Below are 19,119 nucleotides of genomic sequence, written 5' to 3'. Positions count from 1 at the left end.
AAAACTAATAAGACATTCTTTTGACATAACTAGTAGAGATATAACTTAAGAACAGGTACACAAATAAAGGGGGAAATAATATTATCGAACCATAAAGTGTGTGAATGGGGAACGGTTTTTTTTAAACACGGTACCTGTTAATTTTATTCCTAATGCATAATAAACCCTTTATGCCCCATGTCTAAGATTGCTCACAAAAGAACTGCATAAAATGAAAGTCGATCTAATAGCGATTTAAGGGATGATAATGTACTGTATATCATAGCGGATATGTCACCCGACACGAGTTTGGCAGTGCTCTTCTAGGCAGTAGAAAAGCAAAGCAATTAGTCCTTAACTGTAAACCCCTAAATAACAGAATAGTGATCACTTTCTTGTTGTAGCAAAAATCAGAAGAATAATATCAAACCCAAAGCAGCATAAAAATATGAAACCAACGCTTTGAAAAGTTTCCAGGAGAGTATATTATGAAATAAATGGCATACGAAATAAATTAAATTCTGTAACCTCCGGATGACCAAGTGGGGGAAATTTGGACCTCAGCGTAGGTTTTTCTTTAATAAATTCAAAAGTATTTTCAATTTCTAACTCATTATTTTTTTATTTGACTTTAATATCATTCTAGATATCCTCATATTTTGAAATAAAAAAAATTCCCTATATTTTACGAAAAAAAAAAATATATTCTGAAGTTGATGTTTAGTAAAATACCGTCTATTATGTGTAATTCCAAGTAGTTTTACGCTAATGACGTCGACTTTGCAAAGTAACAAGACACGTACTCAACATACACACTACACATGACACTAATACTCGTGTTGTGACTGGCTGAATGACATATGACATGAAGTCCATGCCATAAAAAAAATAAAAAAATAAAAAAAAATCTTCATTTTTTTGTTAATTGTCATTTTTGACATTTTTTACCTGGGGTCATTTCCCCCCTTGGTCATCCGTGTAGCAAAAAAAGGTTGGTCATCGGAAGGTTAACGGCATTTTGTATATCTTCGTTCATCGTAAATTGAAGCACTTTTTGGGGAAATATCATTACATCTTTTTTAAAGTTTAAAAAGCTTCATTTTAATTTTTTTCATTTTTTCACTTTTTATTTTTTTTAAAGCTTCATTTTCGTTTTTTAAAACAGTTTGTAACATCAAAAGTAACCACGTTGCTTCCAAAATAAAGTTGGTCATTTTTATTTGTTAAAAAAATCGTGAAAATAACTCCCTAATTTGAATCCCAAATGAAATTAATTGTTACCGCTTCACAAGTTATACTTTACTTATGTACATATTATTTATTATTTGATCTGTAAGTTTCATCGGTTCAAAGTACTTATTTTTGAAAGGGTGGTAGTGGAAAGGGCTTGACCGAGTCACTAGTCACGAGTGTATGTCAGTTTTGAACAGCCATATTTTTGTCTTCCAGAAAAACAAAAAAGTCCAAAATAGTCAAAAAAGCAAAACCTACATTTTTTACTCTTTAAAATTTTTGGTATCACTAACATTAAGTTAACACTTGTCAGTTATTTTGGAAAAATGGCATTTTTTTCTAAAGTAAAATTTAAGAAATTTTACTTTTTTTTAAACAAAAATAAAGCTTTTCTTAAACACTTTAGGAAAGTTGTGATAACTTTTCTCCGAAAACTGCTTTATTTTTTGGATATTTTACGTTGAAATAATCGAGTTGGAATTTAATTAATAATAGTCTATTTTTCATTAGCTACAACTCTGTTTCTGCTGGGTCTACAGGCCTCATACATATATATCATTTGTTTCACCTTTTTTAAGCTATATTTTTGGTAAGAACGCTTTTTTCGATAAAATATTTACTTTTTGAGTTATTTGCGAAAACCCGTCTAAAAACTTGTTTTTTTTTTTGTTGTTCAAAAATAATAATAATATGGTATTGAATATTATTCACTCGCAATATCTCGAAAAGTATTGACTTAGTGAGAAATCTCTATAGAACAAAACTCTATAGAACTGTAGAAAAAACTCTATACAATTTATTATAATTAGTTAGTTTATCCACTTCCGGATTTATTTTTAACATACATATTTTTTTTTAACTCACCCCCAGGTCAAATGCACACATTGGCACAATATCACTTTTTTCTTGGACATGTTAGCTATGAGTATAAATATGCCAAATTGCATGTCAGTCCAAGCGGCTCTTTAAAATTTGGAACAAAAACCGTGAATAAAAGAATTATCTCCCAGTATGTATTTTTTTTCTATTTTTTAAATTTAACACTTTGCTCTTTATAAATTTGTTTTTTGATTTCTTGTTTTTCAATTGCTTTTAGTTTTAGTGTTTTTGATTCAACGCTTAATTGTGTGGTCGGTTGTTGCTCCATGTCTTCCAATTTGCTTGTTAATGTCCCTTAATACTTCCACAGCTGCCTTTATACAGGGTGTCCAGATACTCTACCAACAAACGAAGACAGGAGATTCCTCAGATGATTTTAAGATATTTTAACCCAATTCACCTAGTCCGAAAATGCTTCCTAAAGGAGCTAGAGCTCTTTGAAGATGGCGTCTTGTAAGTAGTTTTTCTTAAATAACTCCAGAACGCTTCTATTGAGAAAACCGAAAATGGGTACACATATTTATCTTCCAGAGATAAATCGACTACATGCTCGAAACTTTTTTATCTTTAATGTTTAAGCATTTTTGACTCTGGTATATTAAATTGTGAGATATTCTACAACTAAAAGGTACTCTTGTTTTAGGTCGATAGGGTATACCGTTTTCTAGAAAAATCTATTTGAAAATTTTTCTTTTTTTAAATTTCCAAAAAAAATTAAAAAAAAAACAATTTAGAAATCTGAAAACTCGTACTTTTATTTATATTTCAGAGATGCATCGATTTCATTAACTGCGAATTTCTAGTACGGGTCATATGCGTCCGTTTTGGGTAGGTCAACGGTTATTTTATCGCATAACATTTTTGTCTTTCATTTTCAAGCATTTTTGACTCTAGATATTAAATTATAAGGTATTCTAGTGCTAAAAGTTACTCTTGCTTTAAGTTGATAAAATACACCGTTTTTTTTTTTAAATTTTTTCAATTTTTATTTAAATTCAAAAAACGAAAAATTTTCAATTCGATTTTTCTAGAAAACCGTGTGCCCTACGAACTTAAACCAAGAGTACATTTTAGTACTAGAATACCTCACAATTTAATAATCCAGTGTCAAAAATGCTTAAAAGTTAAAGACAAAAAAGTTATGTGATAAAATAACCATTGCCCTACCCAAAACGGACGCCTATGATCAGTACTAGAAATTGGCAATGAACGAAATCGATTTATCTCTGAATAATAAATATACATACCGATTTTCGTTTTTCTAAATTCAAGCGTTCTGGAGGTATTTAAGAAAAACTAATTACAAGAAGCCCTCTTCAAAGAGCTCTAGCTCCTTTAAGAAGCATTTTCGGACTAGGCGAATTAAGCTAAAATGTCTTAAAATTATCTGACGAATCTCCTGTCTTCGTTTGTCGGTAGAGTTTCTGGACACCCTGTATAAACGATTATGTATCTTCGTAGGTATCTTCTACAGTGACATATAGATTCTATCCACTATTTATTTATACACATTTAACTTCTAAGGATTCTAAAATACATTAACATACACCAACATAAACTAACAATATTTGGAATCTATGCTATATCAAACGATGAAAAAATTAACGAAAAAGGTGAATTCTTTGACAAAATAAACCATGAACTGATAAAAATAGGAAACAACAGGGAAATAATAATATTAGGTGATCTGAATAATAGTAGGACAGGGAAAAGGGACCGTGATGATGTAGTAGGTCCATTTGGAGAAAACTTTGTGAATGACAATGGGGAACGATTAGTGGAATTGTGCAGACAACATCAGTTAAAAATTGCTAATGGATATTTTAAACATAAAGATATACATAAGTTTACATGGATACAATGCACATGCACAGTAAACTTAAAATCAATAATAGACTATACAATTGTTAAACAACACAGCTCACTCAGAGTCCAAGACGTTAGGGTCCATAGGGGGAATTTGATACGTATCTGACCATTACTTGGTAAAAACTAAAATTACCTTTTCCGTTAAATGTAAAACTACAAATATAAATGAAAACATTGAGTCCCACGCTTTAGATATCCTAGAGGAAGAATATAATATAGATGGTCTACATAATGACAGCATACAATACCTATATAAAAAAGACTAGATTACCATCTACAGCAGACGCACAATTTAACAGCTAAAGAAATATACGAAAATGTAAAAGTTACTATCAGAAAGCTGCCAAAGAAGCCTTAGGTCCAAAAAGAATACAAAGTAGTTCTAAATATTGGTGCGGAATGAAAAAACTGAAAAACTAGTAAACGAAAAGAAGAAATTATACCAGAAATATTAGAATACTAAACGAGAAGAAGACTACCAGATATATAAATAGAAAGAAAGAGAAACGGGAAATAAGATCTTAGAAAGTAAAAGAAACATATGGGACAGAAAATGTAAAGAGATTGACACCTACATAGGAGGAAGACAGTGTAGCGAACCTTGGAAATTCATAAACAGAGTAAAATCCAACGAGAAAACAAGCAATTCCATGCAATTAATACAAAGTCAAGAATGGGCTTATCATTACAAATACGTATTAACAGAAAAAGACCGGAATACCTAAATGACACAAAGACAGATATACAAGTAGTAGGAGAAAAAGTCCTCATAAATAGATCAACAGTGGAAAGTAAAACAACTTAAAAACAGAAGATCCCCTGGACCAGGGATCAATGCAGAGCTACTAAAATATGGTACAAACGGATGGAATGCATAAAACGTAATACCTGCTATTACTTCAGGTACGTACTACATTTTTGAAGAATTTGCTACACTTACAAAGCATTTGCTTTCCTCCGTAGCATCTGCTACTATTTACCAGATATATAGAAGAATGTACTACGCTTTTGAAGTATTTGCTAGTTTAGTAGAATTTGCTTCAGTTTAGGTGAAGTTGGTGGATGAACGACTTCGGCGTAGGTGTTTTTTGTTAAAAAATGAATGTTTATGAATGTTTGTCGTAGAAAAATCTACAAACCAGGAAGAAGATACAATGACGATATTTACCGTAAAATATTTAGGTAGTTTTAATTTTTAATTTTTGGGATCATTCTTTTATCAAATAAAATTTGATAATTTTCAGGAAGATTAACAAACAATCTTTGTTCATTTTTGTCCTCGCCTAACTCTTTTGTCACTTCGGAATCTGAACCACTCATTTTTACTTACAACTCACTTATTCTAATAATAATTAGGTGCGTAAAAATGTAAATTCACAAAACACAAAAGCACATGGAAAACTAGTTCTAATACGATTGGTGTGATGTGTGATGCGCACAACGGCACTACGGCTGGTGCTACGTTTAGTAGTAGATCCTTTAGGTCAGTAGCAGGTACTTCGGTTGTGTAGTACGGCCTTCTCAACAAAGCACCTACTTTTATGTAAAAGAAAATGCTACAAATTAGATACTATTTGCTGAAGCAATAGCATCTACTACATTTTATGCATTCCACCCTTTGGGTATGAATCTCTGAAATTGTATGAATCTCTAGCACATATATTTACAAACTGCATCAATGGCGAAGATGTTCCTGAAGAATGGCCAATCGCTTATATTACATCGATATTATATCGATATATAAATAAGTTGCAGTGTAATAATTACAGAGGTATTTCCTTAACACATTCAGTAAGCAGGCTATATGGAAGGATTCTAAGTGATTTGATCGAACAAAAATTGTGAAGAAGAAGAACAGTGCGGTTTACGAGCTGGCCGGTCCTGTACAGATAATGTGTTTTGTTTAAAACACATAATTGAAAAGGAAATAGAAAGAAATCCCCAAAACATCTAATGTTTATAGATTTACAAAAGGCCTACGATAATGTCCCGATAAACTACGGTAAACTACGGGAAGTACTTCAAAACACCAATATCAATCACACACTTATAAAATCTGTTAAACGCCGTTCACACTCTTGCCGAAGTCGATCGAGGTTCAGCAAGTACGAGAGTGTAGACGGCCACCTTGTGTAACTTTGTCTAACTTCGTTCTACTTCCAAAATCTGTAGGTCTGGTGCGACCGAGTCAAAAGGATCTTTGTCGGTATCGCACCGCTTGAATGTGTTCCTCGCGAAGTAGAACGAGTGTGTAGAGAGGCACTTCGAACAACTTTGGCGGAGTAACTTCGCCGAGAGTGTGGTGCCCGTTTTAAAAATACTTACAAGAATATGACATCTGCCATAAAGATGGGAAAGAAACTGTCAGAACCGTTCAAGGTGAACAAAGGATTACGCCGGATTACGCCAGAAATGTTACATTTCCCCAACACTCTTTAAAATATATACAGCAAAATCGCTGATGCAATGGAAAAGGAAATGCAATGGAATGGGTATACAAATTGATGAAGATACTTGCTTATATACACTTCAGCTCGCAGACGACCAAGTATAAAGTTAAATGGAATGTTGTGGAGTAAAGACATAGAAAAACAACTGGGGAGTGTAACAACCGAGAGAACTGGCGCTTAAGCATCGGACAACGTCGCAGGACGTTATAAAACGACAATATACAGGGTGTCCCAGACTAATTTACCCACCCTATATCTCTTAAACGAATAGAGATTTTCGAATGAGACAAAAACTGATCTATTTCATTTGTAATACACTGTAATATGGCGTAGAAAAAAATCATCCCCTAAATATTCATCCCTTAGTTACAAACCCTAACTTTAATTTTTTTGATAGCACCCTGTACATTTTTTTATAGTTTTGGATGTGGTCTTCGATCGTCTATTCAACACATTTTTTTAAAATAAAATCGGTAAGTAAGTAATCAAGAAAAATATCAGTTTATTTTTGATAATTATGTGCCCCAGACTAATTTATCCAGGCTCATTTCTTAAACGAATAAAGATTTTCAAATGGGACAAAAACTAATATATTCCATTTGTAATACGCTTTAATATGGCGTAAAATCATCCCCTAGTTACAACCCCTGACTTTAATTTTTTTAATAGCACCATGTAACTAAGGGATGAATATGTAGGGGATGATTTTTTCTACACCATATCAAAGTGTATTACAAATGAAATAGATCAGTTTTTGTCCCATTCGAAAATCTTTATTCGTTTAAGAAATATAGCCTGGATAAATTACTCTGGGACACATAATTAACAAAAATAAACTGATATTTTCTTGATTATTTAAGAACCGATTTTATTTTTAAAAAAATTGTTGAATAGACGATTGAAGACCACATCCAAAACTATAAAAAATGTACAGGGTGCTATTAAAAAAATTAAAGTTAGGGGTTGTAACTAAGGGATGAATATTTAGGGGATGATTTTTTCTACGCCATATTACAGTGTATTACAAATGGAATAGATCAGTTTTTGTCCCATTCAAAAATCTCTATTCGTTTAAGAGATATAGCCTGGGTAAATTAGTCTGGGACACCCTGTATATTATATAACTCTAAAATTTTCAACGAAGCGCCCGTTTGCTTTGCAAAGTATAGAAAGCTCGGATTTAGGCTATGACCAGAATTCGTTCTCCAACGTAAGAAATCTTTAGAGCTCTGGCTCTCAGGATTTTGTTTTGTTTATAATAAATGTCGCTGTTGTGTTTGTTGTAGCTAGCGTGACAGAAAGGCTTCGATTCAGATAGCACACCACGAGTAACTCTAAGCAGTCCAAGAGGATAAAATGGGCATAAGCGAACAGTGGTGGTCTCTGTATCGAAACAAAATCTTAAACTGTCTTTTTCTAAAATTATCCTTTCTTTTCATTGGGTACTATGTAGTCTGGTGAATCGAATCTTACTTATCTCCGATATCTACGTAAATTGATAGGTATAGGCCTGGATCCCGCTTATCAAAAAAAGTTGATTAATAGCAAGCTGAAAATTGGTTAATAGCTTAACGGTGTCTAGTCGGACAAACTTTGATGTACTGGAACACTGGAACAGGGGACGTTTTAACTGTGGAACAGGTTACAGGTTTCGAACGTTAGACTACGAAAACGTCGCATGTATTTTGTCGGACAAAATTTCCAGTTGATTTGATACATTTTCATTAAACTCTCATGCAAAGATCAGACTGCTATTTACCACCAATATAATTCCTGTCATTTCCTGTCATTTCCTGTTCCACGTGTCGTACCTACTTATTAAAATACCCAACATATTTGTCGGAAAATATTTTTTCATATACTGTATAAAGTTTGCTATTGAATAACCTTAAAAAAAGCCTGCTAGTTTTCACAATCATAAACTTGTCAAGATGACGTAACACAATTAAAATCATGTTCCACAAGTAAAACTTCCGCTGTTCCAGTTTCCCATACATCAAAGTTTGTCCGACTAGACACTGTTAAGCTATTAACAAATTTTCAGCTTGCTATTAATCAACTTTTTTTGGTACGCGGGATTCAGGTCTAGCAGCATGTTTTAAAGATGGCGTTCCATATTCAGACATTTCAGACATTTAGGGTTCAATAATATTCTTTTCTCCTTTATTAGTATATTTTATCTGTTCTTAAGTTTTGCATCTACTAATTACGTTAAAAGAATGTCATATTATTATTTATATTTGCTCTTGTAGGCGACTCTTAGACATAACCAGTTCTGATGTACAAATAATGTAAGCTGTAATAAAGAATTGCACGAAAAGAAACTAAGGACAAACTAGTGAGTTTTTAAGGTGAAACAGTAGCGATCAACAGGTAGCCAAAACGCGTTCCAAGATAGCGGCTGTAATTTTGAATATTTTTTCGAGATATTTGGCACACGTATTCGTAATATAATAAAGAATGACGGTACAGAGCCCAATTTGAAAAATATATTAATATGTGGAAATTACTCTGTAATTAAATACAATATTAAAAAAACGAGCCTGTACCGCCATTAAGAAGAACAAAAAAATACACTTTCTTTAAATAAACTTTTTTATCCGATGCCTAGATTTTGTGTCACTTTGGAACTACTAATGAAATAAAAAATTTTAGTAGTTCCAAAATGACATAAAATCTAGGCATCGGATAAAAAAGTTTATTTGAAGAAAGTGTATTTTTTTGTTCTTCTTAATGGCGGTACAGGCTCGTTTTTTTAATATTGTATTTAATTACAGAGTAATTTCCACATATTACTATATTTTTCAAATTGGGCTCTGTACCGCCATTCTTTATTATATTACGAATACGTGTGCCAAATATCTCGAAAAAATATTCAAAATTACAACCGCAATCTTGGAACGCGTTTTTGCTACCTGTTGATCGCTACTGTTTCCTCTTAAGTAATTTATGCGCTATACATAAGCAAAGAAAACTGGAATAAACTTAAATACAAAAACTAATCGATTGTAAATAAATATATAAGTATGTATTAAAATCAAAAATCGTGGATCAATAAAAGATTTAATAGAAAACCACTAACAAAGAAAATTAAACAGGGTGTAATAGATTAAAAAATCATAGAGCTTTCAGAAAGTTAAAAATATATTTTGTTACAATTTTATATTTTCAATAAAAAAATATTAGTAAAATACAGTTAGAACCTGGTACCTTCAACAGCGTATAACATTTAACATGGAATAACTCCCAATCCAGCATGACCTCCTCCGTAATGTGTTATCGGAATATGTCCTCCCAATGCAATTGGGTTACTCCATCCAATATTACCGCTCCATCCTCCTAAGCCGCCCCATCCTCCATTACCTCTCCATCCTCCATTACCTCTCCATCCTCCTAAGCCGCCCCATCCACCGTGGACCCAAGAGGGATGTGCAGATGAAGAGGAGATAGCTAAACATACCACGAAGGCAATTAGAAACAATTTCATCTTTGCAGCAAATTGTTTTCGTTAGTGGAAAGTAAACTGATGGCGGTTATGTGTTGGATCAGTATTTATAGTAAATTTTTTATATTACATTCTAATTTTGAATGTAAAAAACTATTAATTTACTAAATTACTTTGTATGTATAAAGGTCGTCTATAGAGAAGCTAACCTTTCTATTTTATTTTAAAACTCATCTTTACTAACTTAATAAACCATCTAACAAATGGGTTTTAATATTGGTATAATTGTATCTTACGTTTATTACGTATATACCTATATATTATTATTTTTACAGTCACATTTACATGTAACCTGTAGCTATACTAAAATCACAATAGAAATGCACCAGAAACAAACCGAGACATGTTGAATGTTACGAGGAGCACTCCCGATTTATAATTTATAATGTATAAACTTTGTAAATCATCATTTGGGATTTACAATGTATATTTGGGAGTGCTCCTTGTAACATTCAACGGGTCTTGGTCTTGTTTTTTTTTATTTCTAGTGCATCTTTATTGTGATTGTAGATAAAATTTTATACTGCTTTACCAATACTTCTGAATATTATATAGTTAATTTTTGAATGTTGCGAACAGGATATACGAATATATACGAATAAATTCAATTTAGACAAGGCGAAAACGGCGGGTTCGTTGGAGAAGATATTCCCATGAGATTTTTTTGCATAATCACATTCGTGAGACACCCTAGAATAAGGTTCAAGAAGTCGCCCACGTGAAAAGTGGTCCAAATTTTTTTTAACAATTTTTTTTAATCAAATTGCAAAAATCGTTATTTTCGGCCAGGAAAATTTAATTTTAGATTTTTTGGACTATTCTGGATAAAAAAGGTCTCTTGAAATTTTTCTCTAAAGTGGATAGTTTTCGAGTTATAAGCAATTTAAAATTTGAAAAACGCGAAAATGGTCATTTTTAAGACTTATTAACTCGGTTAAAAATTATAATTATGAAAGTCATAAAGTAACTAAATCAAAGTTTAAAGCCCCTCATACATGATCCTGAGGAAATTTGTGTCATTAATTCATTACTAAGCTGTTATTTTTAATTATTAACAATAAAACAACATCAGAGAAGAACATCTAATAGAAAAGAAAGAGATGAGAAAAAGTTGGATGAACGACAATATACTACAACTTATGGAAGAAAGAAGAAAATCAAAAAACAACAAAATAATGTACAACACGATTCAGAGACAAATAAGAACTGAAATAAGAAAGGCCAAAGAAAATTGGTTAAAATCACAGTGTGAAGAAATAGAGTCGTTAGAGCAAAAACATGATACGTTTAACATGCATAAAAAGGTGAAACAAGCAGCTGGTCTTCAGAAATCCAACACAGCTAGCAAATTGCGAGACCAACAGGGGAATATCATCACAGACAGAAATCAAGAAATCTGCATATGGACAAAATACATACAGGAACTTTTTGATGATACTAGATCCGAACAACCTCCATCCTACATATGTAATGACCACTTACCAATCACATCAGGAGAAGTGGAAAGAGCAATATCACAACTAAAAGATGGCAAAGCTCCTGGACCTGACAATGCATATGCTGAACTCATAAAACTATTTGACACCGACGGTACACAACGCCTAACCAAAATATTTAACGACATATATTTAAGCGGAGTAATACCAAAAGCATGGTTGAAGTCGACGTTTGTTGCTTTACCAAAGAAAACAAAGTCCGTATCCTTCAGTGATTTCCGAACCATCAGCTTAATGAGCCATATTTTAAAGCTATTTCTAAAAATTATACATCAAAGGATATATAGACTGTGCGAAGAAAAAATCAGCCGAACACAGTTTGGTTTTCGAAATGCAGTGGGTACAAGAGAGGCTCTATTTAGTATACAAGTGCTATTTCAACGATGTAGGGACGTGAATTGCGATATTTATGCATGTTTCATTGATTACCATAAAGCGTTCGATACAGTAAAGCACGACAAGCTGATGGAGATATTAACCAATATTGGAATAAACACCTGTGATTTAAGGATTATCAGCAATCTGTACTGGAATCAAACATCATCTATCCGGACAGAGGCAGGAGAATCCGACGATATCAAAATCAAACGTGGGGTCCGTCAGGGATGTATACTATCCCCACTGCTGTTTAACATCTACTCTGAGGAAATCTTTCAAGAAGCATTGGATGATGTTGAAGCCGGAATTAGAATTAACGGAGAATGTATCAATAACATAAGATACGCAGACGACACTGTGGTATTCGCTGACAGTTCTGAAGCCCTACAGGAGTTAATGAGCAGAATCGCAGAAGTCAGTCAGAGATACGGACTTTCACTAAACACTAAGAAAACCAAATGTATGATGATCTCTAAGAATGAACAGCAATTTGGACGAATCAGTGTGAATGGTCAACAAATAGAAAGAGTAAAAACATACACCTACCTTGGTACGAACGTCAATGAAAATTGGGACCATTCTATAGAAATCAAATGTAGGATAGAGAAAACAAGATCTGCATTTCAAAAAATGGCAAAGTTGTTCAAATGTCATGATTTGTCGATACCCATAAAAGTCAGATTACTACGATGTTATATATTTCCTATACTGTTGTACGGAGTTGAGTCGTGGACTCTCACAGACGCCACCTGCAAGAAAATTGAGGCTTTTGAGATGTGGCTTTATCGTCGAATCCTGAAGATATCTTATACCGACCACATTACTAATGAGGGTGTTTTGCTGAGAATGAAAAAAGAAAAAGAGCTGTTAATCAAAGTAAAAACAGCCAAAATCTAATACCTCGGTCACATAATGAGGAACAGTGAGAGATATGGACTGCTGTAACTGGTCTTGCAGGGAAAAGTAGAGGGAAAGCGAGGACCAGGAAGGCGAAGGATTTCCTGGCTGAAAAATCTACGAACGTGGTTCAACACAACCACTACAAATCTTTTCAGAGCAGCAGTGTGCAAAGTGCAGATTGCCATGATGGTCGCCAACATCCGAAACGGATAGGCACTACAAGAAGAAGAAGAACAATAAAAGGTAAGATCGTATTGACGCGGCTGTAAATGTGAGTGCGAGTAAGATGCATCATTGAACTGCCGGACTGACATCTCTCTCACACTCACCATAGACGACCGCCTAATACGTACATGATGCTCATTATTTTTACTTAGAAATAACAGCTTAGTAATAAAATAATGACAAAAATTTCTTCATCATCTTGTAGGGGGGCCTTTAAGCTTTCATTTAGTCACTTTCTGACTTTCATAATAATAACTTTTAACCGAGATATTAAGCCTTGAACATCGCTGTTTTTCGTTTTTTTCAATTTTAAATTGCTTAAACATAACTTGAAAATGATCAACTTTAGAGAAAAATTATAAGATAACTTTTTTGTCCAAAATGCTCCAAAAAAAATAAAATAAAATTGTCCTGGCCGAAAATAATGATTTTTGCAATTTGATTAAAAAAAATGTTAAAAAAATTGGACCACTTTTCACGTGGGCGACTTCTTGAATCTTATTCTGGGATGTCTCACGAATGTGATTATGCAAAAAAATCTCATGGGAATATTTTCTTCAACGAACCCGTCGTTTTCGCCTTGTCTAATTATAAATTGTATAAATTATTATAAATATACATATATCCAAAAATCACCCATGTTGAAAAATGTGAAAATCTGCAGGCGAAAGTGACGAGTGCCAGCGAAGCGCGCGCAGCCAAAAATAGAGATACATGTGGGAAGACCTGTACAATGGAGGATTTGTCTTCTCCATTACAACGAACTGCCATTCCGCCACCTTTTCCAACACTTAGATGGAAATACACCAGACACAATAGGATATCCGGACCGATTGGAAAGGCCCTACCTGATTGTGAAAGACTACCAGTTGTTGTTGATTTTAATCTTATCGACTGTGAGATTCAAAAAATTGAAAAGCGGATTCTTAGCCAGGACCGATTGTACTTGCTTGAGATATCAGAACTCGTCAAGTTAGGACATTGTTCAGAAAACTTTGTGGTACGTGATCCTGGCCCAATGTCAAAGTTGGCATCGCTGAGCGGTGCAATAATGTGGTTCTAATATAGCCGTCGCTGGAACTGTGTCCACACACTTTACTTGAAGCTTCGGTCACTAGCTTAACGCATCTTTCAACTGCCTGTGTATGGCATGGGAAAGTATCTATACTCATAACAGGCTTGAAGTCATTGCTCACATACTGTTTTATCTCTTCATTAGTCAATGTTCTTAGCGGTGAAGAGAAGTCAGTGTACTGGTGTTCCATTTGATAATTTCATAATACCATTTAGCTTCAAAGTTTAAGTTTGATGGTCTAAAGATTCTGATAGAGTCACTTTCAGATATTGCTGGCTTCTCCTTTATGATACACCTAAAGCCCAGCTCTCGGATATGGTTTCTTTCATCAGTTACCATAGCCAAAAGTGAATTTTCGGGTGGACAATGTAAGCATTCTGTCGTAAAACGTGAGCAACAACTTGAAGAAGCTCTTTTGGTAAAAACCTTGAAGATTCAATGATTTTGTAATCATGTCTAGGCCCATCCGTGAATTTGTGGTTTATTTTTGTGGCAAACCACATAGGCATATTATAACTTTTGAGAATGAATGTGACAATCTCTCTCAGATTTTCAGAAGGGTTGGACACACTGATGTAGAAACGCAAATCTCTGTTAGCAGTAGCATGCTATCTTGAATGTGACGTTAGGCTAGGATCACGTACCCACTACAAAGTTTTCTGAACAATGTCCTGACTTGATGACTTCTGATATCTCAAGCAAGTACAATTATTCGTGCTTGCTAAGAATACGCTTGTCAACTTTTGGAATCTCACAATCAATAGGATTAAAATCAAAAAGTGGTAGTCTTTCACAATCAGGTAGGGCCTTTCCAATTGGTCCGGAATATCCTATTGGGCCTGTAGCATTTTCATCTAAGTGCTGGAAAAGGTGGTGGAATGGCAGTTCGTTATAATGGAGAAGACAAATACTCCATTGTAGAGGTATTTCCACATGTATCTTTATTTGTGGCTGCGCACGCTTCGCTGGCATCCGTCACTTTCGCCTCGCTTCTCGGTAGTCTGCTGTTTTTGACGAAGTTGCGCGACCGAATTCCATTTGAATATCAAAATTTATCTTATATGCTTGGATTTTAAATATATTATTGTAAATAAATTAAACCATAGCATCTCTAAAAGTCGTATGATTAAATTGCACTAAACAGTCAAACTTTGAAATTTTGCAAAAACTACTAATTTTACTCATTTTGTATTATGTTGCGCGACCGGAAGATATGAAACAAATGTATAATAAGTGCATTTATATTAATTTTACATACTTTTACTAGTTAATTCATGGTATAGGAACACAATTAAAACCATCTGGCCTGTTTAAAAAAATATATGAAAAATTAAGGTTTTTCTCAATTTTTGCTAACTTCGATGGCATTGCGCGACCGGAAGACAAATTAATAAAAATATAATAATTAGTGCTTTTTTCAAGTCTATACCAATGGCAACTTTTGCGTACTAGAGCGATCTGAAATAATACAAAACATTTTTTCGAACCACCCTATTGTATAATATTGATTGGTATGTTTCTTCTATACAGTAAATGTAAGACGTCTTCGACTTGGATGCGATTGAAAGCCTTTGTTAGGTCTAGAAAACATAGATGTGCTGGTTTATTGTACTCAATGGCCTTTTCTGTGATTTGTTTCAGTACAAATACGGCGTCTACGCAGGATCATCCGGATCTGAATTCTTGTTGTTCATCTGATAAAGTTGTTATTTTATTGATTTTGTTGGTTAGGACTTTTGTGATTAGCTTAAGTGCGGTGTTCAGTAGATTTATACATCTATAATTATTGTTGGGGTCTTCTTTGTCTCATTTCTTGAACATTGGTATCATTTTGCTGTTTCTCCATGCGTCTGGTATCTTGCAGTGCAATACTAGTTTTTGTATAAGTTTTGTCATCTCTAGGGTTATACTTTCTCCTCCGTATTTTAGAAGATCGTTGGTTATTCCGTCTGGTCCTGGTGACTTACTATTTTTGAGTGAATTTATAGCTATCTCTACTTCCTGAAAACTGATTTCTATTTCGTGTCTTAATTCAGGTAGGTTATTGTTTTGATTATTAATTTCCTTTCTTTTAAACAGTTCCGTCAAATATCTTTCCCATTCGTTTGCTGGTATGTTATTGTATTCCTTCAATTCTGCCATTTCTTTCCGTTGGTTTCTTATAAATCTCCATATTTGTTTTTGTGTTCCGTAGAAGTGGCTTTCCATCCTTTTTGTAAACTTGTTCTCAGTGTTCATTTTTTGTTTTTCTTACCAACTGCTTTGTTTCATTTCGTATTTTTCTATAGGTGTCTCTAGATTCTGGAATGTTTGATGTTTTATACTTCATGTAGGCCTCTCGCTTCTCTTTACATTTCACTTTTATTTCTTTTCTAAACCATGGTGTATTGTTGTTGTTTCTTTTGTTCAGTATGACTTTGGTTTTTCCTAGAGCTTCTGTTGCTGCCTCTTCAATGTTGTTTTTAATTTTCTCCCAGCTCGCGTTTACATCTTCGATGCCGTCTATTTGTTTCAGCTGTATCTTCTGTGCTAGCCTCCTTTGGTACATTTCTCTTGTAGAATCGTTCCACAGTGATTTTAGATTGAATTTTTCCTCGGTGATTTCCTGTAGAAAATGTTTTGGTGTTAGTTTCATTATTATTTTTGCTAGGACTAGTTTGTGTTCACTCCCTGCGTCTGCTGAGTTTAAAGGTCGAATATCTAGAATCTGCTTTGAGTGGATTTTTCTATTAGTGACTATAAAGTCAATCCTACATTTGTGCCCCCTGGAGTTTTCAAACGTATATTTATACTGAAGCTTATTTACTCTTTAGCTGAAGTTAAGTATAATAGATAAACTTACTAATTTCTACCTAGGCCGAAAATTTAACCACACCATTCAAACACAAATGACTTTAAAATAAGCTTAAGATTAAGGTTTGCTAAAATATCTTGATAGGTACTATACTTCCAGTTACATGCACTTCCGTCCATCTGCCCGTCAGTGAATCCTACCTTATTAGAACTTATAGAATCACAAATGACACATCGAGTGAGAGTTTTTATCTTAAGGTTGGTATTTAAGGTGATAAATTTAACATCGAACTTCCTGTTCCAGAGTTGCAACTGGAAGTAGGTACTGTTTTAAAGTCAGCGAAATAGTACAAGCGATATATTACTCGACGCGCCTTAGTACGACAAGAATAAATATACACTTCCGGTTTTTCTACCACTTCCGGTTAAACATGTGTAGTCGAAAGTGCCACATTATAGTTGCATAAATAGTACATGTCACATATCAATCAACGCGTATTGAAAAGTCGAGCTCGAATATTTAGTTCCGGTTTGGATATCATTTCCAGTAAAAAAGTTATTACCAGAAGTTTGTCAAAAATGACTCAAAATTATTGAATTCGTAGGTATATCAATTGACTCAAAGTTACACGAAGAGTTGAAATATCGACTTTCAGTTCTACTTCCGTTCCACGTTGGGTGAAAAGACTTAGTCCAATTGCTCGTTACAATATTATTTTATAATTTATTTAAATAGGTATATTCGGTTTTTATAAAAGATTTTAGTTATTTGTATTTAGTATTTTATTCGATTCATTAGTGCCTTCACCCCGACCGACGGATTTTTTAAACTTTTTATGTCTAGCATTTTATCGAATTCCGTTGATAACCTTAAACCGAGGAGCCGTTGGGAGCCGAACTTTTGAGTTTGTTTTCCTTGCAAGCATTTAACTCTTATCTCTGTAAAAAGAAGGCTGACAAGGTTTTACAATTCGTGCATCTATTTAAAGATCTTATTTATTTTTCTTTATTTGCATTAATTTCTAACTTCAACAAAAGAATTTCAAAATTATTATCATCCAGCTCACGTTATTACTTGCAGGAGTTTACTTCTTTCATTCTATAAATTTTATGCATTGTTGGTTGAAAATAAATTCTTTTTTTATAAATGGTGCTCATACTTTTAGAGTTTTAAAGTTGTAAAATACGAAAGAAGTATATTTATTTGAATTTACTCAGTTTTTAATACTTATAACAAACAGAAATTAATAAACTTTTAGTTATTGCATTTGTTTAAATACTGGTGAGAAAATTCTTCGTCTTCTCGTAGCACTACTACTAATTGCCGTCCATGATAGTTGAGTAAGTGGGTAGGCTTATTGTTCTTAAATCTGACCATATTATGTTTATCGCACTCCTGGACGTCCTAAGGACTTTCTTCCTGTCGGGGATTCCTCCCAGATTATTTTGCTGAGGCGGATATTAGTGAGTCTATGGACATCTTAGCCGTTGGGATTAATATCTTGGACTACGTCGCTAGCTGTATACATCTGTTTGACTTCGGCATTTATTCCCATTCGGTATTGGTTAGTATTTGGGTCTTGACAAGATCTAAAAATTCTTCTGATGATTTTTTTCTCAAACATCTCACACACATACATGAGTACTGGTCTAATCACTGTTTTATATATCCTGATTTTTTACTTTATCGTACTACATACGTAGTATGAGTATAATAGATAAAGTTATATGATCGTGCAAAAAATTTTTTTTCAGATTTCACTTTTTTTCGACGATTTGAGTCCCCCTGAGTCTAAAAAGCAAATAAAAAAAACATGTCGGAAGTATGTACGTACGTACGTATGTCGCCACCGCCCAGCAAAAACTACTGGACCGATTTCGATGAAATTCGGTATGAGTAAGTTTAAGAGAATTTTGTCGAGAAACTAAGCTTTTGAAAAAAACCTCTCAAAGGGGGGCCGAAATAGGGGGGTTATTTGGGGTCCATTTTTGCAAATTTTGACCGAAACGAATGAAATTTAACTTAAAGCTAGCTCATCGACAGGTAAATAGAAATACGGAATTTGACATTTCCAAATCCAAAATGACGGCCAGCATGGCCGACCGCCCACCCGATACATTTCCCTACCAGTCTAAAAACTTGTTTAAAATAAATTTAATTTGAAGAAACATTTGTATAGCCTAAAGATGGGGCTATAACAATAATATTATCGTTTTTCAGAAAAAGTTATGGGTTGCCTATATTTAAGGGGTCAAAATTTGACATAAGTTTGAACTAGATTTTCTCAAAAATGACTTCAAGGAATTTGTTTATTTTTTGATATATTTTTGATATCC

At 33.7% G+C, this 19,119-nt stretch overlaps 1 protein-coding gene across 1 annotated transcript; it reads right to left on the bottom strand.

The window, feature by feature from the left end:
- Positions 1-9,639: 9,639 nt before the first annotated feature.
- Positions 9,640-9,897, bottom strand: LOC114335409 (neuropeptide-like protein 32). The gene has a single exon (XM_028285642.1). It carries the CDS (start codon positions 9,895-9,897, stop codon positions 9,640-9,642), a length of 258 nt encoding a protein of 85 aa, XP_028141443.1.
- Positions 9,898-19,119: the final 9,222 nt, after the last annotated feature.

The sequence above is a fragment of the Diabrotica virgifera genome, chromosome 8 (assembly GCF_917563875.1).
Source record: "Diabrotica virgifera virgifera chromosome 8, PGI_DIABVI_V3a".
NCBI classification, from domain to species: Eukaryota; Metazoa; Arthropoda; class Insecta; order Coleoptera; family Chrysomelidae; genus Diabrotica; species Diabrotica virgifera.
This window is presented reverse-complemented; position numbering and strand designations above follow the sequence as displayed.